The sequence below is a fragment of the Simochromis diagramma genome, unplaced genomic scaffold (assembly GCF_900408965.1).
Source record: "Simochromis diagramma unplaced genomic scaffold, fSimDia1.1 OVJJ01000596.1, whole genome shotgun sequence".
Lineage (NCBI taxonomy): Eukaryota > Metazoa > Chordata > Actinopteri > Cichliformes > Cichlidae > Simochromis > Simochromis diagramma.
In genome coordinates this window covers 23,675,725-23,695,959 of record NW_024387245.1, presented here as the reverse complement: position 1 = coordinate 23,695,959, position 20,235 = coordinate 23,675,725, and the positions used below count along the sequence as shown (strand labels likewise).

Genomic DNA, 20,235 nt, shown 5'->3' with positions numbered 1-20,235 from the left:
GAGAGTCTTTTATCCATCTTACCCATTCCAGACTGACCAGCAGTCTAATAAGAGATACAGATTTTACTTATTACTCCAAATTGAGTTCATTATTTATCACTTCCTTCTAATATTATGTTAAGCGCTACATTATTTATGCTTATTTATCGTTTCCACTCTCACTGGTGTGTTCTGTGCACTGTCTGCTGGGCCTGTACAGACTTCAGAGGCGAGCCAGACACTATTAGGAGTTCAAGGTACTCTGTCCTACATACAGATGAACCTCATGGAGACAGAGCAACATCTCCCTCTAGTGCCTGCTTTATAAAGAACAGTCAGCACAGAACTGAAAGTAGACAACTGTTTTTTTCAACCTGGGTTTGTGCTTTTGTTATTTCTTGTACCATCACAAGTTACAGCAAAAGTTTCCAAACACATTCAATAAATTGATTTTGCTCTCTGTTTGAGAATGCACTGATGCACAAACCTAACAAAAACTTTAACACTAGTCACTAATCCCAAAGGACACTCAACTATGTTACTCCTCAGCACAAAAACACATTTGCAGTGTAATGCACTGGATTTGTTATGCAGTCTAAAGGTATAATGAGAAAGGCTCCACTCAATCTACAGCAGGCGGTGCTGGACCAAGGCCAGGAAGATCGTGAAGGACCTCAGCCATCCCAACAACGGACTGTTCTCTCTGTTGAGGTCAGGAAAGCGATTCCGCTCCCTGAAGACCAAAACAGAGAGACTGAGGAGGAGCTTCTTCCTGCAGGCGATACGGTCTCTCAATCACACCACCACACAGTACTGACCCACACATATGGTTTTTACACACACTGGACATTCTGGACATTTGTTTTCACTAGTGGCCACTGCACAACTACACTGCGTGGTCATCTAATCGAATCACTTTATCACTAAGTCACTTAAATAAATCACTTTAAGCATATTTGCACTGCACAAGACACTTACACATGTGGATTGCACAACCCTGGACATTATATTTCTTAATTACCATTTAGTACTTGTACAGCTGCTGTTGTTGTTCTATATTTCTTCATATATTCTTATACATTTCTATACTGTGTATTTGTGTATTGTGTATTTTGTTGTACAGTTATTTTATTTTTAATTTTAATTTTTATATTTTATTTATTCTTTCCTAGTTAAATTTACCCTTCATTTTAATTTTCCTATTTATTTCCTATCCTATTCATAGTCTTTTTTTTTTTAGGTCACGAGCAGTTGTCTAAGCATTTCACTGCATATCGTACTGTGTATGTGACAAATAAAATTTGAATTTGAATTTGAATTTAAATCCAAGATGACCTTTAACACACTAGAACTCAGTTTGGGTCTCTCTTTTCTTTCTTTCTTTCTTTCTTTCTTTCTTTCTTTCTTTCTTTCTTTCTTTTTCTTTTTTTTTACTTTTAATGATTTCTCAAAATACTTTGGATAAACTTATTTCAATTTCTACAGACAGAGATTTTGATCTGTACACATGTGCTTATGTAGTGCTATTAAGTGTGAATAAGTTGTGCGAAAACAAACACGTAGTTTTTTTCTGTAAATTCACAGTTTATAACTTTAATAAAAGTTGCCGTTTGATCTTTACTGTATCATAAAAGAGTGCAGTAAAGATGCACATCACCATATAAATGTTTAAGACTGATCTCTGCACAGCCTCTTCCATCTACACAACACCAATATGACATTTTCTTACTTCAAAAATCAGACAAACCTCAGTCACCTCTCTTAAAGTGCTTCATATTTTACCCCGTCAGTACATTGTGTTAACCAATTACAGCCATTAGCTGCTCACTGCTTGGCTATTGATTTTTATGTTTTGATGTGGGGTAAATTGTACATCTTCACAACACCCTCAGAGCTTTGGTTTCTAATGACACAAACAGTCTAGCAGTAGAAGGCAGTTAGCAGACATTTAGTAACACAGGATGAAAAAGCAGCTATAACTGTAAACGTGAAAATAATAATATGTAATCTTATAGCAGGACGCTTCCTTGTATGTTATCATTTGTAATATCAAATTTCTAGTGTCAAAGAGGAAGATTTTATAAAGTTTAATCAAATGATGCTCTGGAGCATCAGCAAGTGAAGAACCCATAACATTTTATGCTTTTTATCGGGATAACTTTTTTAAAAGTTAAATTGTGAAATTTATGCTGGCCTTTCTGGAGGATATCCTCCCTGAGTGTACTTATCAAATTAGTGTTAGCATCGAATGCTGAGTGTAAAGAGGCCAACTGGCATTTGGCTCCTTTCCTACATTCTTCTTAAGCTGTCAACCACTTTATCTTTGTTTCAACCACTCCAAGGCACTCAAGTCAAACATTACATGGCAAGAATATGCAGTATTGTGCTGAAGTCTTGAGCCAACACTTATTTCCTTAAATAGGAAAATGATGCAACTATTAACTAAAAAGTGCATTTTTAGTCCAGTACTTGTGTAATTTGGCACTTCTCAGCCTTTCTCCCTGTCTCCCCTCTGTATGAATGGCTTCCACTGGCCACCTTTCCACTGAGACCACTTCTGATGGGACTTTGGGAAACAGGAGATGAATCAAACGCCAGATGCAGGACACTGGATAAAGATACTGTTACATATTGTTTTCATCTTCTGCACCTTCTTTGTCCTCCATTTGATCAGTTTCCTCAAAGTTGTTAAGGACACTCTGCACACCATGTCAATATAAGCCAAGTTTTCCATTAATAGTTGTTTGTTTTGTGCAGAAATACTGTTTCATGAGTTTTATTAAATTATGTGTCTTTGTAACAAAAAACTTTGTAAAATAATGCTTTAAAACTGGTTCTTTGCTCGGTTGTTATGTATAGGTTACACTCTTTTATCCATTGAGTTAGGTGGCCAGTGTTAAGTGGCAACAAAAAATAATTTCTCTGAAAATGGGAAGGAAAAGGAATGGACTGAAAATGACTGAAAAGAAAAACTCTCAAAGACCTTAAGAAAACCTGGAGAACTCTTGCTGAAAGCCACTGATAATGAACTGTGGATTTCCGGGCTTATGTAAATGCTATTGTTTTTACCGACTGAGAGTTGGCTAGCTTGCATAGCTACTGTTAATTGTCATGCTAACTTTGTACTTTTCATTGTTGACATTCACTCAACCAAGAAGGATCACAAAACAGCACCAAACTATATAAGAAGCGTAAAGAAAGAAAAAAAAAATCACGACTCATCAGTAGTTTTCAAATCTGACCTAAAGTAAACACAGACATGTTGCTAACTGTATTAGTAACTTCCTTCTGGGCATGTGAGGTTGTTGACGGCATCAACAGTTGAAATAAATATCTTTTTGCAGTTTTCCAGTAGCCTAGCCTAAACCTAAACATGCAGAACAGAAGTTTGGATTAAAAGTATCTCTGGTCAGCATCTGAAATAAGACATGACAATCCCAGCTTTTGACACATTTAGTTCATATCAGGTATAAATAATACCCAGCACTTCTAATTTCCCCTCTCAGAAAATTTTAACTTTCTTCTTCTTCTTCTTCTTCTTCTTCTTCTTCTTCTTCAGCATCTTCATCTTTTTCTTTGTTCATTTTCCAGCTCAGAGTCCACTCACTGTTTGGCATGCCGTCTTCTTCATGCGTCAGTCCCATATACCGCTGACTCCGGTGCTCCATAGAGAAACACACCACGTCATCATCATCTGGCTTTCTATAGCGACAAATCCTCCATGAGTCCTTCCAAGCTCTCAATTCCGATTCCTCACCCTCTTCGTAAGCCTCATCCTCAGCATCACAACCTCCTCTGTGAGCTACTGCCACCATCCATGACTGCTTCCAGGAGGCAAAGCAGGCGTTCAGTTTGTGGAACTGCAGATGGAGCGGGACATCGGGCTTATGTTTCATTCTTTTCTGTGACTTCTTCACCTTCTTTTCTTCTTCTTTGTTTTTCTCTACTATAACCTCTGCTTCATTTTCTTTCTCACCAGCCTCCTTCTCTTCATCATCCTCCTCCTCCTCTTCCTCATCCTTGTGATGGTCAGCTTTTTTGTCATTCTCTTTAATTTCTTCTTCAGCTTTCTCAAATATTACACCACCTTCCTCCTCGTCAACATTTTCATTCTCCTCTCTGTCTTTACCATCCTCATCACTCTCCTGGTCGTCGTCTGCTTCATCCTCTTCTTCTTTCTCTTCTTCTTCATCCTTGCTATCTACTTTATTGCCTTCATTCTTTTGCACATCATCCTCTTCTTCATCTTCATCAGCTTTGTCATCATCTTCATCTTTTTCATCTTCCTCCTTATCTACATTAACCCTACTACTCTTATTTCTTTCTGCTTCATTTTTTTCATCCCCACCACCTTCTCCTTTTTCTTCTTCTTCTTCCTCTCCTTCTTCTTCTTCGTCTGCTTCTTCTTTTGCTTCTTCTTCTTCTTCATCTTCTTCTTTTGCTTTTGCTTCTTCTTCTTCCTCTTCTTCTTTTTCTTCTTCTTCCTCTTCTTCTTCTTCTTCCTCATCTTCTTTTGCTTCTTCTTCTTCTTCATCTTCATCTTCTTCTTTTTCTTTTGCTTCTTCCTCCTCTTCTTTTTCTTCTTCTTCTTCTTCTTCTTTTGCTTCTTCTTCTTCTTCTTCTTTTTCTTTTGCTTCTTCTTCTTCCTCTCCTTCTTTTGCTTCTTCTTCTTCTTCTTTTTCTTCTTCTTCTTCTTCCTCTTCTTCTTCTTTTGCTTCTTCTTCATCTTCTTCTTTTTCTTTTGCTTCTTCTTCTTCCTCTCCTTCTTTTGCTTCTTCTTCTTCTTCTTCTTCTTTTGCTTCTTCTTCTTCTTCTCCACCTTTATCTTTCTTGTCCATCTCTTTGTATTTTTCTTTTTCACATACATTTGTTTCATCCTCATTGTTATTATAATCTTCATCTTCCTCGTCTTCCTCATCTACCTCTGCATTTTCATCCCTGCCACCATCATGGAATCCTTTCTCCTCATTTATGCCATTCTTGTTCTCCTCTTCCTCATCTTCTATGTCTTCCTCCTCCTCTTCTTCCTTTATTTCTGCATTCACTTCCTCTTCTTCGTCTGTGCCTTCCTCATTCAGCTTTTCCACTTTGTCATCCTTTTCATCTTCATTCATTTCACTGTCCTGCTCTTCCTCTTCTACTTCACCCTCATCATTTTCATTTGTGTCTTTTTCCTGCTTCTCTACCTTAGTTTTTTCATCCCCTTCCTCCACCTCCTCCTCTTCTTTCTCCTCCTCATCGTTATCTGTTTCATTGTCATCTTTTTGATTGCCTTTTTTGTTTCCATCCTCCTTTCCACCATCTTCATCCTGTTCCTCTTCATTGTCTTCTTCCTCGCCCTCCTTCTTGTTGTCAGTATCTTCATACTCTTCTTCCTCTTCCTCCTCCTCCTCATTTTCATCCACTCCTTCATCTTCTTCCTCATCATCCTCATCATCTTCAGCCTTCTTGTTAAGGGCTTTTTCTTTCTTTTCTATAACTATTTCTATTTTTCTCTCCTTTTCTAGTTTTTTGTCCACATTATTTTTATTGAAAGCTTCCTCCTCTTCAACTCCTTCATCCTCCTCCACACCATCCAGATTTCCATCCTCCTCTTCCTCATCCATATCTCCGTCCTCATTATTCACTCCTTCATCCTCCTCCTCCCCTTTGACATATATTTCCTCTGCTTCCTCCTCCTCCTCTGTTTCCTCCTCCTCTACCTTAAACCATCCTCTTGGAGCCTTCCAGGCCTCCATCCACTCAGTGGTGTCTGTCATCTCCTCGTCCAACTCTGATGTGAGGAGGAAGTTTGTAGCTTTGCGTTTTCTCTCCAGCATGGCACTGTGTTGATGATTGGAGTTCACAGAAGCTTTGCACCACCTGTGGATGAAATCACAGTTTGGTTAAATGGACATGAAGAAGAACTTTTCATAGAAATATAACAGTAGAAATAGTAAACCATGTGTGATTCAGGCTAGGGCTGAATCAGTTAGGCCTGGATCAGGTGACCCTGAATTCTCCCTTTGTTATGTTGCAAAAGGGGGATGCTGCTGGGAGATTCCCATTATGCATTCACCTTTCTCACTCACTATATGTTAATAGACCTCTCTGCACTGATTCATAGTTGTTATTAATCTCCAGCTCCCGTCCACAGCATGTCTTTTATCCTGTCTTCCTTCCCCAACTGGTCACAGCAGATGGCCCCGCCCCTCCCTGAGCCTGGTTCTGCCGGAGATTTCTTCCTGTTAAAAGGGAGTTTTTCCTTCCCACTGTTGCCAAAGTGCTTGCTCATAGGGGGTCATATGATTGTTGGGTTTTTCTCTGCATGTATTATTGTAAGGTCTACTTTATAATACAAAGCTACTTGAGGGGACTGATTTTGTGATTTGGTGCTATATAAATAACACTGAGCTGAATTGAATCTGAAGACATTTGAGCTGATTTGCTCATCAGGTCCATCTTTGGGCAGATCACAAAAACAACCAAGAAAGACATGCAACTCCACAACAGTCAGAGGGGTTTTGTAGCTGTTTTGTTTCTGTTTGTGTCACGGCGAGTGGAGTGAGCCGTGGGGAAATAATAAAGGAGGATCTAATTGCAGGCAGTAGTGAAGGTGAGGTGGTTTATTGAACACAAAATGCAAATGGAGAAACAGCAAAAGGGACTGAAAACTATTTAAACTGAGAACAACTAAACTACTGAACACAAACCAGGACCTGAACATGAAGAAGGATGAGCAGAGGTAAATGACGACAGACAGGAGGGAGAACACACAGATGAAGCATGGTGGATACACAGACGGACCAGCCACTACAATGACAGAAAACACGACTTAAAAACACTCAGAAGCTGTGTCCCAAATCAGGGTCTGCACGCTTGAAGTACGCGCACTACGCGCACTACACGTACTACGTATGGTGCGTACTATGAGTACCAGAAGTGCGGAAGTGAGAGGCTTGTGAAATGGGACGGTATACGCTTCGTCGCGCTGTTCAGGTTGCCTAGCAACCATGATACTAACCACGAGACACGTTACATACAGCTTTGTTTGACAGAAATGAAGGAGAAAAATGTTTTGTTGGTCATTCATTTTTGTCATGACATCACTTTGATTGGTTGAGTATCTGAGGCTGAGACCACGGGACTGTAAAACATGATTGTTGGGCTTCATTTCTGTGCTGAACAGTCATTTAAGATCAGTTAGTAAATAACAATTAGTTAATGTTGTTCATGAGACTAAAGTCATCTCACTGTGGTAATGTAAATATAATATCAATCAATCAATCAGTCTTTATTTATAAAGCACTTTTCATACAAAAAATGTAGCACAAAGTGCTTTACATAGTTAAAAGCAGCCCACCCCACCCTCCAACTCACTCCCCACACTTTCATTAACATAAATTATGTGAATACACACATATCCCCCCCACCCCACCCCACACACACACACACACACACACACACACACACACACACGCGCGCGCGCGCGCGCGCGCACACTTAAAGAGTAAAAATTGGGCTGGATTCGCATGAGCCAAGTGATATGGCCAATATTATAGTATTGTCAGATTATTATGATATATATATATATATATATATATATATATATACACATATATATATATATATATATATATATATATATATTAGGGGTGCAACGATATTCGTATCGATATTGAACCGTTCGATACAGTGCTTTCGGTTCGGTACGCATATGTATCGAACAATACAACATTTGTAATTTATTTTATCAATTTTCCTTCTGACGATGCTGTCTGTGTTGAGCGCTCAGTGAATCTGTGTTCGACTACTCCGCCTAGGCTGCACTGTCGAGCGCAGATCCACTGAGCGCTCAACACAGACAGCATAGTCAGAAGGAAGAGCGCAGGGCAAGCTAGCGAGACAGAAGTTAAGCTCTACTTGCAACATTCAGATCTGGCGTTTGGAATTATTTTGGTTTTCATGTGACGTATGACCCTGAAGGTAAGCGAGTCATGGACTAAAGTAAAACAGTATGTTGGATGTGCCATGCAATGCTCAATTACATTGGTGTGAACTAGTGTGTTAGCGCAGTTAGCTCGTTAACGTGTTTGCCGTCTAGCCCCATGCACGGAGCGATCGGCGGTAGCTCGTTAACGGAGATTTGCCGTGTTGTGGCGTTAAGGTCATTTCAACGAGATTAACCTGAAAGCACTAGTAGGAACACAACGAATATGACTGCACATTTATGCTGACATCATCCTAGTGCAAAGACAAGTGGAAGCAGAAAAAAAACAAGCAAGCATGCTACTAACTTTAGCCGAGTCATTTAGACAGCTGTTAGCACATGATTCTCCTTATGCTGCTGAGAATATAGCCCAGAAGAAGCGGATAGTATAGCTTTTATTTTGGAAAGAGCCATTTCTCTGTAATAAACTCTCTTTTCCAAAGATGAGTGATTCCTCAATCAGATACAGGGCTTGCAATATCGCTAGCCCGACGTCCCGGAGCTAGCGATTTTTTCAGTCGGGCTACCAAAATCTATCTCTTCCCTGCCCGTCGGGCTATTGTAGGAAAAATATATGTCAATGCTTTTGCATTCTTTCAGAAATGTAGCTGGGTAATTATGTCATTGGCATCGGTGAGCCACTGTCAATATGTGACATATTGAAGTCGCGTTTGAATTTGCGCTTGTTTTTTTGCTTTCACTTTGCAATCGTGCGAACTGTGTATAGAGAGCGACAGCACTGATCTGTGAGTGATGATAATTTGTGCACCAATTCCTCTGACATCGTCTTATTAATCGTTAGCTTACTATGCAAACATGACAAGTGAAATCTCCTGCAGCAAGCTTAAACATGTGAGAGGTTGATCGCGCAGAGAATCGCTGAGCTTATGTGAGTGAGCGTGTAAAAGCATTTCAGTTCTGCTGAGCCAAATAAGACAGGTCAGGGTGAAGAAGTGACAGCCAAAGAAAAGCTTACCACAAAACGGAGAAGTTATGACAAATCAGACTATAAGGCAAAAAGAAAGTGCAGCTTTATGGTTTCATGGACAAAAGAATTTCTGTGGCTGCAATATGATGAGCTAAATAACCAGGGCTGCACATAAGTGGTCCGCAGGTGCGCATTCGCTGTCAAAATAAAAAACACGCACAAGGGTTAGGGTTAAATTTAAAAACTGTACTTTTGAGTTAAAATATATATTTATAATTTTAATAAATGACAAATTAAAAATGCATGAACATTTTTTTGTATCGAAAAAATATCGAACCGTGACACCAAAGTATCGAACCGAACCGAACCGTGAATTTTGTGTATCGTTGCACCCCTAATATATATATATATATATATATATATGACTTTCAGCTTGTTGTGTTTGTGGATATATGACTGACTTTAATTATTAAGCATTCACACATAAATACGTGACGTCATATTCAGTACTTTTGACAGTTCACTCTTCGGCCGCTCCATCTTATTAGGGAAATTCCACATACATAAATGTAAATTTCAAAACTCAACCCCATCATTTAATTTGTTTTTGATTGAAATTGAATATTACTTAAACTCTCTTAAATTAACTTCCAATATAAAAGGTTTATCATTGATTGAAATTCATTCAGAAATGTTTAACGAATGAGCTGTCACAACTTTCAAGTACAAAGTTGTTATGAAGTCTGTCACATCCCCCCCCCTTTTTTTTTCTTTTTTTATCCTTTATTTATTTATCCTTCTTATTTCATTGTACTGTATATTGTTACTCTTATTTGCCTTGTATGTCTACTGTACAAACTGAACTGGAATGACTGACTGTTCGCTTTACAAGTTCAATAAAGTTTGGAAAAAAAAGAAAAACCTCTTCGGCCGCTCCCGTCTGCCGTATTTTGCGGCAAAATTATCCACACCCACCGCCGCGCTATGAATTGTGGGATATATGGGACCACGAAGCGTGCACCGGACCACGCTTGATATTTGGGGAAATCGACGGCGCATTTGGAGTATGCATTTGAAGTACACTTTGGATTGGGACAGCTGTCGTCGCGTGGCGGTGACGTAACCGCACTTAAAATGCGTACTTCAAGCATGCAGACCCTGAATTGGGACACAGCCAGAGAAACACAGGGAGATTACACACAGGTAGGGGACACAGCTGGGAGTGATTAACGAGACGAGACAAGGGAGGTAAACTGAACACACTCACATGAGACATAGGTCATGTCCAAATTCATGGGCTGCATCCTCCTGAGGCCGCATTTGTAGACCGATTACGTCAAAGCGACGCGCTGAAGGCTGTCCAAATTCGTAGACTCCTCCGAATGCAGCCGACAAATGCGTCCTCCTTTTCCCCGAATTTGAAGGATGGATCGGGTGTGTCCTTCGTGGCCCACCATATCCCAGAATTCATAGCGTGGCCCAGCCAAACTCCAGTTTCCAATAATGGCGGCCGCTACTAAGTTTTAAAATTACTCTTACTAATCTTTCTGGGTCACAAAATAAACGTTCAGGCGAGAAAGTAGCTGTGTAAACATCAAATATCTGCTCGGTCTATCAAGATATCGCATATTTGCAAAAGTGCTTCGACGTTTTCGGAGCATCTGCTACCCACCAGCTCGATAGCAAGCCGGGAGCTCGAGGGTCACTGAAGCCGCCAAGAACGGCACAACTCCCGGCACATCATTTTCAGATCACCGCGGAGTTTCGCTACTCAGGTTAAACGTAATATATGTCACTTAGACAACCTAAAAACGTTATTGTTGGGCTTTTTTCAGAGTTTTATTTGTTCGTGAGTAAATCGCTTTGGCTGAGATTAAAGTTATTAGATTAGATTAGATAAAATAAAACTTTATTAATCCCCCGGGTGGGTTCCTCCGGGATTTTCACACAGCTGAATAAACGTCAAACAGAAAACTGATTAAACAGAAGTGTGAGACGGTCGAGAATTTACGCCAGTGTCCTGTTATATTTTAGATAGCAAGGAGCAGATGGCCGAGTTTATTAAACTCCACCGAGACAGCGGTGACGCTAATCAGAAGGCTAGACCGTCCAATTTCCCCAGCCGTTTACTTCCGGCCTACCCGACCTTCTGAGGACCCGGCCCACGTAGACCGCGAAGGCCGGGTCCTCAGGAGGATGCAGCCCATGAATTTGGACACGACCATAGACTTTCACAATAAAACAGGAAATAAGAAACCACTAAACAAAGTTTATTTTTTGCCTGTTTGACAAATTGTGATAGTTGACAAAGATAACCTGAGTAAATGCAAAATTGTTTTTAGATGACCATTTCATTTATTAGGGAACAAAAGCCAGAGGTGTGGACTCGAGTCACATGACTTGGACTCGAGTCAGACTCGAGTCATTAATTTTATGACTTTAGACTTGACTTGAAAAAATGTTCTAAGACTTGTGACTTGACTTGGACTTTTACACCAATGACTTGGGACTTGAATTGGACTTGAACCGGTTTACTTGAAAAGACTTGATATTTTACCCCAAATATAAAATTTAACATGCATATTATATAGAGATTGAAAATGTGACGTCATTCAGGGGTAAACCGCAAAGGATTCTGGGAACTCGTGGCAAGAGGTACTAGCGCACGCAGGCTTTCAATTAAAATCAGTTATACAGCGATAAAAAGAAACACAAAAATGTCAAGAAGCTGTTGTATTATTAACTGCAATAGCCGGTCGCATGACAGCCACGGGAAGCCGACGGGTAAAGAGATCGGTTGTTATCGGATTACGTCGTTGAAGAGAAATTGTTCGAGCCATGTTTCCGAAGTAACAAAGAGGCGACGGATGGCCTGGATTGCAGCCATTCAAAGACCAAATATAACGTCCCAGAACACTCCAGCTCACAGGTTAGTCTGCTCCAAGCATTTCCACAGAGGTCAGTCTTCTGTTGTAGTTAATACGTCATTTTCATAACATAATTGGTGATATAGGTTACAAGCAAGTCTGGCGCTGAACAGAAATTGTCGCTCCTTTGTTTATTGTGCATAAATAGTGAATTGTCCTGGCACAATATTGCGTTTCGCTTCTGTTATTATGGTACAGTGACAAAAACATATACTTTTATTCACAGGATAAAACAGGTTTTTTGTATCACTAATTGCCCAGTACGATTACAGCATACAGTATTATTGTCACTGCTACATTTCTGTAACGCGTACCAGAAATTATTTCCACTACTAATTAATTACCGTTGAGCTCAAAGGTCCTATTAATAAACGGTTAACGAATGTGTATTTATGAGGACGATTTGTGAGACTGGTAAACTTATGATACGTACGATGGTCTTTCGTTCTACACGGTGCATTTCAAGGTCCTGCACCCATCCGTCGGTAAACTGTACCTGGGCTTGTTGCAGTGACCGGAAGTTACTAAACTTCATGAGTGTATGCACTCACAAGAACTGTATAATTATAAATATGCATATAAATATGCTACGATGAGATAGCTGACTTCATCTAACTAGAAAATGTTTTCCAGGCTACGTTGGTGATGCAGTTTTTTTTAATGTGTATGATATTTTTGTCATGCGATTTTAAAGCCGGTCCTACAACCGCATCCAAGAATAACATGCAGCTTATCTCAGAACTGTTGGTGAAAATTATTCTTGGAGCTAGGTTTAATTGAGCTGCATTTTAAAGAGGTGCAATTTCACAATTTGTGTATATTTTCTAAGTTCACTATTTTGTCATGTGTTGAGAAAAACACAGATTTAAAAATTACATGGTCTAATATTTACATTTAGCATATAACTGCAACATGCTTTTTTTCGTTTTTTTTTAAAGACTCGAAAGGACTTGAAATTCAAAGTTTCAGACTTGTGACTTGACTCGGACTTTTACACCAGTGACTTGAGACTCGACTCTGACTTGCCTGACATTACTTGAGACTTGACTTGAGACTTGAGGATAAAGACTTGAGACTTACTTGAGACTTGCAAAACAATGACTTGGTCCCACCTCTGACAAAAGCTTTCAAACCTAGGTAGAGCAAGACTTAGAGCAGGCCCTCTACTAACTGGAAGATTGGTGGTTTGATCCCTGGCTACTCCAGTCTGCTTGCCTTGGGCAAGAAACTGAACCCCAAGTTGCTCTTTGATGCATTCATCAGCATGTGAATGTTAGCCAGAAAGAATCAGGTGTAGAAAAATGTGCCTGTTTGAAGGTCTGTGTTTTTTGTGGAGTTTTACAAACTATCAAGTTGCCTTATCATAACGCAAGATAACAAGTCTTCATGAATCTTATTACAAATATAGCCTTTTTATGTTTAGCATCAGGTGCAGAACACAGTGGTAACTCACCTGAGCTGCTGCTTATATCCCCAGCAAGTGCTCCAGCTTTTCTGCCGTTCTTCACTTTCCTCTGGAGGAGCTGCTGACAGTAGCCAGGATTTGCTCCATCCTGGTACGCACACATCAGTTATAGTCATCACAACTTCAGCGTCCGCACTGAAGGAACTCTCACTTAGCGTCTCATCATCTGTGAAGTCGTTTGTTTCAAATTCTGCTCCAGACATTTTCCATGAATCCTCCCAGTCAAAGGGTTCATCCTGTTTGATGAGTCAAGAGTGGTAATACAAATATTAAGTGTTTATCTGATTCAGTGCTCATGTAGCATCTGGCCAAACCATAAAGAGCAGAAATCAACAATACAACAGTCATTGTAATGATCCCCACCTCCTCCTCTAGCTGTTGTATTTGATCAAAGTTGTTGGTTAGGTTTTGTTGGTAGTCAGTCCAGATATGATCCCAGTCCTTTTTCTCCTGCCTGAAGGGAAAGTTCATGATCTTCCAGGTACCAGCCCAAACAGGAAGAGAATACGTTTCTATCGCAACCTTACAAACGTTCTCTCTTTGAAATAGAATATCCCAGTGAAACTGTTTTGCCTCAGAAAGCTCCACCTGGCCTGGACTCTTCACCTGGAAACAAGAAAAACAAGACAACACTGCAAAGTTATCTACAAAATCTGAACAGGATGTTAACTGAACAGCAAACTCTGTTTGATTAAGATCAGGTGACTTGTCCCTTGAAGGATATTTAACGATTTGTTTTGTTTATTTTTCTTCTGACCTTGTTTGGGTGTTTTAGGCACGTTTACATGTATGGCACCTTGGAAGTTCCTTCTATCAAGCTATGTCGTGTCAGGACTGTACCCAAAATATGTCCCAGACCTCAAAAACTGCAGGCAATATTAAATTTTAGTGTTTGTACCTGTTTCCAGGATTGATTCCACTTATGAGCAGGAAACATCCATTCACCCTTCAGTCCGCTCCCCTTTGCTTTGTACTTGCTGTTCTTAGTTAGCTCTATGGTTGTGAACCCTAGAATTCTGGTTTGCAACTCTTGGGCTTTCAGAAAAAGATACTTTGGTGGCTTCAAGCTCATCCAGGAGTCCTTCCAGCAAATTCGAAATGCATCAACCTCTACTTTGCGCTTTTGCCTTCGAAGTCTGGGTGATGTTGACCTTCTCGGAGGAGGTGGTGGAGGAGGAGGGTCAGCTTTGGGTTTGGGAGGAGGAGGGACAACTTTGAATCGAATTCTGGGCTTGTTTTTTTCTGCTTCAGCTGCACCACTTGTGACCCTCTTAAACTCACTCATGCCATCTTTCATCTTGTCTCCATTAGCAATCAGCCAGTGATAGTTCCATTTTGAGAAGAGCCTGCAGATTAAAACAAAAAAACACGCTGGATCAGTGTATATGAATACAGATCTTAGGTACAGAAACATTCATCAGCTGTGGACCAAGCACCAAACCTCCTGGCTGGCGATTACAGGCTGGTCTCAAATTATTAATTAAATGATTTGTGACAATTAAAATGTATTTTATGTAAAACTTACTTTTTAAAAATGTTTGACCAGAAACAAACTTCTGCGTCTTTTCAAGTCAGCCCAAGCTCCATAAACAAGTTTGAGCTGATTTAAGTTATTACCTTTGGATCAGTTATCTGTTGACATTAAAGTTTGATTTTACTGTTGTCTTTGAATGTTGGATGTGATTCAGGAATTGGTAGAATAATGTGATGACAAATTGGGAAATAAATTATGAGATAAAAATCTGAAAATCTTTATAGCTGCATTTTCAAATTTTCAACATTTTCTTTACATTGTACAAAAAAAGGTTTATTCTCACAGATTGGTGGAACTTTTCTGCTTCCATTGTTCCTCTTTTTTGTTGTCGTCGGCGATGCTCTGGGCTCTCTTCTCCCACTGGTCTCTCAGACGCCCATTGCTGAATGTTCTCTGCTCCCCCTTTGTAGACAACATCTTGTTACCTGAGACATGTAGAAATAATAATAATAATAATGATAAAACAACCATAAGAAGCCTTTAGAGTTTTTTTTCCCCAAATGACAGAAACATTAGGATCCAATCTCAAATTCTTAAGGCCTGGTCAGCAATAGCACTGGAAAAAATGTTGAATAGACCAAATGTAACCCAAAACTTGTGAACTATAGCCTTGACAGTGGTTTCAGCAATTTTGTGAGCCAAATGTGGTCCATATGCTACAATGTATCTGTTATTTGGTCCATGTCAGGCAAACCCTCAGCTAAGTTGAAGCAGCCTGGTCTTTGGTCAAAACTCATAGCCAAAGAAAATACTGACAACAACAATCAAAAGTATGACTCCCATGAGTGTGGAGAAAAAAAAAATTCCATTTGTTGATTTAAAATGATGTTTGTGGCAAATCTGCCATGAGGGGGGGGAAAAAAGTGGAACATCTTTCAAGAAAAATGATGAAGATTGGATTTTTTGTTTAGAAACAAATCTTGTTTCTCATGAACAACTCGATGATTGTACAATCAACAGTTTTGTCTGTGCTTGATTGTGGAGATGCTGCAGGCATGCATGTTTCTATATCTGTAGAACCCAAAAGGTTGATTTTTTTTTTTTTTTTTATTCTGTTCATCTGGACGTAGCGTTTTCAGTGGGAGAAACGTTTCGTCCCTCATCCAAATGACTTCTTCAGTCTCAGCTGACTGCAGGTTTCTCAAACCTTATAAACAGTACATTTGCTTAATAACTGAAACCAGCCCACTGAATGAACAGTGGGCTGTGAGGTTGCTCATTCAGTGGGAGTCAGCTGAGGCGGAAAAAGTAATTTGGATGAGTGACGAAATGTTTCTCCTACTGAAAATGTTACGTCCAGATTAACAGAATCAACCTTTTGGGATTTACTTACCTGGATGACTGAGCATTATTTGTAGAAGTACATTATGACTCATCACAGGTATTTTCTTACTCCTCTGTATGTTATATGGAAAAGTGTGACAATGCTCCCTAGCAAATAGAAGACCTCTACTTCTTGTTTGAATTTAAAGTGAGTACTTACAGCATCAGGTCACAGGACATTTAACATTAGCTGTACTTGCTGTTCGCACTGAACTTGGAAAAACTGGAAATAATTTGCAGCCAATAAATGTGACGAGCTACAAAAAACTATGAAACTGCATTCTGTGATTCAACTGGAACATTTTAAAAGGTTATATTTGTCTATCTGCAACTAGTTTTGCATGTTTTTCTTGATTTGTGATCAGTGTAGCTGTTTGTCTCAATATTTGGACACGTTTGTTGTACACATCTCTAAAAATAGATCTAAATTTCAATGAGACTATAAAGGATTTAATAATAACAATAATGCGACAGCGGTAGGAAGAATGTGTACATGCCAGACTGGAATTGGATGTCTGTATTCCTCATTTAGACCCTGATTTATCCACTGGAAACTGATGCAGGAAATTGAGTTCCTTAAAAGGTTTTGTCTCTTGCAAAGGCACCTGTGTTGAAAATGGGGCTTTTTTTTGGTGTGCTGGTAAAGAATCACCAGAGATCTGTTGATTCTTTTACTTCTTCCTAAAGTACATCATGGGCTACTTCTGACTTTAAGTATCATTAGTTATTCAAGATTGCAGGAAAACAAATTAGACGTATGCTGCACATTCTTGGAACAATGCGCCTCAAAATGAAAAATGTTACATAGATTATTTTTATTAACTTTCTTGTGGGGTCTTGCGAGATACTGAGACACAGATTTCTATCTGGTCTCAAAATGGAGATCTTTGGAGTGTAAGGTAAATATGTTACCAACTGCACCATGGAGCATCATTTGGTTATTCATTACAACATTTATTATTAAAACTAATTATTAAAATATCCTTTCCAGGTTTTTATTTCTTAGTTCAGATGTCATATTGTCTACCTTGACTGTATTCCTTGAAGTTTAGTTTGGTTTTTCAGTTTGACTGATTAATTTGACACTTTACTGTTTTCCCAAGTTATACTGCAATAATTTCAAAGACATAGACTAAACTTTGAAGTAGTGAACCTATTCAGAAGATCATCACAATTCCCACAGTACACAAACACAATACAACACAGAAATGTAGCACAACATTTGCAGCCTATAAACACAACACACCAAATGTCCATTCTTTACCTTGTTTTCTCTGTATGGCTTTTCAAAATATGTTTCCAGTTTTGAGTAATCAGTAAATTAAGTTACTAATACACCACTGAGCTTATCTAGATAAACATACTTTCATTCCGTATTGAATTCAGAAACGGTATTCGATATGAAACCGTTCCAGCATTTTAAATTGGTACTTAAAAAGTAATCACCGCCCAGTCTCCTCTTAGATACATACCAATAGTTCAACACAGTTATGAGGCCAGCTTTGGTCCAGTTCTCAGTGCAGCGTCTTGTTGAATACTGGCTCATGTAACTGTGACACCAGACCACCACTTATGCTCTAAAATTAAACTCAGCTCTTCTTCAAGGAGCGACAACAACAAATCATCACAGCACTGATTCAGGAAAGATGGAGATTCTGTGTCATTTAAACATAATAATAATGTCAGTTTGTTCATTTTAATCTGGAAATGTGTATATGTTAATGCCTTTGCTGTCAGTCAATGGTTTGTACTCTTCAGTTCATTATGATTCAAAAATAGAGAGAGGCTCAAACTATTTAAATAAAATGAAGATTCTCAACATTTTCTAGAAATAATCAGTCAAATTATACACAGGATATCTATATGATACTTTGATAAACTATAATAATATGGACAACCAGAGTCAGAGTTACAGTGAACTCAGAAAGGTCCCCGCCTTTAATCTGTGTCTGCCTGGAAAACTGACTCTGGACTTAGCAGTGTCTGTGTAAATAAATGAAGCATACTTAACAGACTAATGGTGAACTAAAATTAGAAAATGACCTCACATCTCCTTCACCACCTCAGTGTTCAGGATTTCCCCATCGGACACTTAACAAGAATCAAATGACAATAAACTCAAGAAAAGAAATGACTACAGGCCTGGAAGGGTTACAAATATAAATGAAATAAAACCTTTCCAAACATACCACAGATTGCAAGATTATCTAGGCTAAAGATGCATATCTCTCTTTATTTTTGACACATAAAGTTAAAACTGTTATCCGTCCTCTCCTCGGAGTCTGAGGAAGTGGTTAACAGTTTTCATTTTTCTTTGTAGGTTGGAGGATGCGGGGGTATGAGAACACACAGGTTTCTGAGTGCTCCTGTCCTGACTAAACTTTTGTGTTGAACTTTTAGGTATTGTCAACAAAATTGCTTGGTTAGTAAAGTAATCCTGCCACAACTTGTGCAGTGCAGATATGAGGACCCAAATGCAGGACAAAGTAACAAAAAGGGAGCTTTAATGGCTGATAAAAAAAAGTTAAATATAAACTAAGTCTAAAGGATAATGATACAGAAATTCAGAAACACAGAAAATCACACAGAATTGTGAAAAGTACAGCACAAGAGAGAACCTAAAACAGCGAATCAGCAAAGACAAAAAAGGGACTAAACATGAACGGTGGACTAATTACACCACAAGAAACAGGAGGGAGCATAAAAAAAGCAACCATCAGCAGGCGAAGAGAATCAGGGAAACAGGGAAAGCTAGACAGGAAATAAAAATGACACATGGCACATAAAGGACTTTCAAAGTAAAACAGGAAATAACCAACAGAGAACTAACACAGACATGTCAGTGAGAAAAGAACACCGGGGGACAAAGGTATTAACACAGTACTACAATTGCTCAGTACATAAATCAGAAGAAAAGATATGACAATAACTTAAACTCAGCACTATAATAATAATCATAAAGTAAAAAATGGAAACAAAGACTTAATATCACATCAATTAAAACTCACAAAAGAGATCAAAAGAAACCAAAAATCCAAACACTAACCAAACAAACCAAAACTTAAGTTCATTAAAAAAGAATCCAAGTTCAAAAACACAAAACCATAGCACCATGACACATGCTTTTTAGTGGTGCTAATAAACACTTTCACAATGTCTTCAAAAGCCCTGAAGGCAAACTTCTCTCATATTCTGTACCTGATCAAAGATGTTGCTTTATTGAAGCACAGTACAGGAATCAAAAAAGTTAGAAAAGCAAAAAAGGAAATAAGAATAAAGCTTGGACTGGCAATCAGAGCTCCTGGGCTTGAGAGGATTCAAATCTTACTTTTAGTCGTTATTCTAAAGATGAGATCAACGTCTGACCAAAGTTGCCTTTTGTTACTTTTTGCATTCAGGAACATTAACTTATTAACGGATAATGTTGGGTTTTTAATTTGAGCATATGTCAAATATGCTCAAATTAGGTCTTTCAAATAATGCATTTATTACAGTTTTTCTGTTAGTGGGTGTAAATTATTTCTCTGAGGTCTAAGTCATCAGGTGCTAATCCTGTCCCACATTTGGAGAAAGGTAAACAGACTATTCTGAAAAAGTTTTTAATGTTTGTGAAAATGGTTGTTCTCCTTGATCCCTAATTGATGAGACCTGAGAGAAGAAATTCATAAAAAACAAGCTTTAATTACATAATCTGACTGCCCAGGGTTAGAGTTCAGGTTTGGGTCATCACCAATGGTGATGTAGACCTGAGAGGGTTAAAAATGTCTTTTAAGTTTTGCTTTTATTAATGTAATACTTTTGTTATTGTAAGACTTGACAGTCCAAGCAGTTAACCCTGGGAGCCTACATTACCCACAGTGCAACTTGACCACTGGCATGTCCAAGATAAGTGTTTTATGCTTCTAGCAGTATTTGAGCCTTGAGCCTCTGTGTTATAGTCTAGCCCTAGCTTACAGATGCACACAGACATGTAATGTAGCTTTCTTCATTCGGTATCTTTAAGGATTTTTTCTTCAACAATCTAATTGAAATGAATTATATGAGTGACTAATTCATTACAATATACATGAAGTTCAATAAATGTAAAATTAAAAATAACAATCCCAACTT

At 38.8% G+C, this 20,235-nt stretch overlaps 1 protein-coding gene across 1 annotated transcript; it reads right to left on the bottom strand.

Moving 5' to 3' along the window:
- Positions 1-1,556: 1,556 nt before the first annotated feature.
- On the bottom strand, positions 1,557-20,164 carry LOC120714100 (golgin subfamily A member 6-like protein 22). Its single transcript, XM_040000148.1, has 8 exons — positions 17,598-20,164; positions 15,086-15,227; positions 14,167-14,614; positions 13,632-13,874; positions 13,257-13,504; positions 5,552-5,841; positions 5,279-5,452; positions 1,557-4,792 (listed from the first exon to the last, which is right to left on the bottom strand). Exons 2-8 carry the CDS (start codon positions 15,217-15,219, stop codon positions 3,492-3,494), a joined length of 2,838 nt encoding a protein of 945 aa, XP_039856082.1. The 5' UTR covers positions 15,220-15,227; positions 17,598-20,164; the 3' UTR covers positions 1,557-3,491.
- Positions 20,165-20,235: the final 71 nt, after the last annotated feature.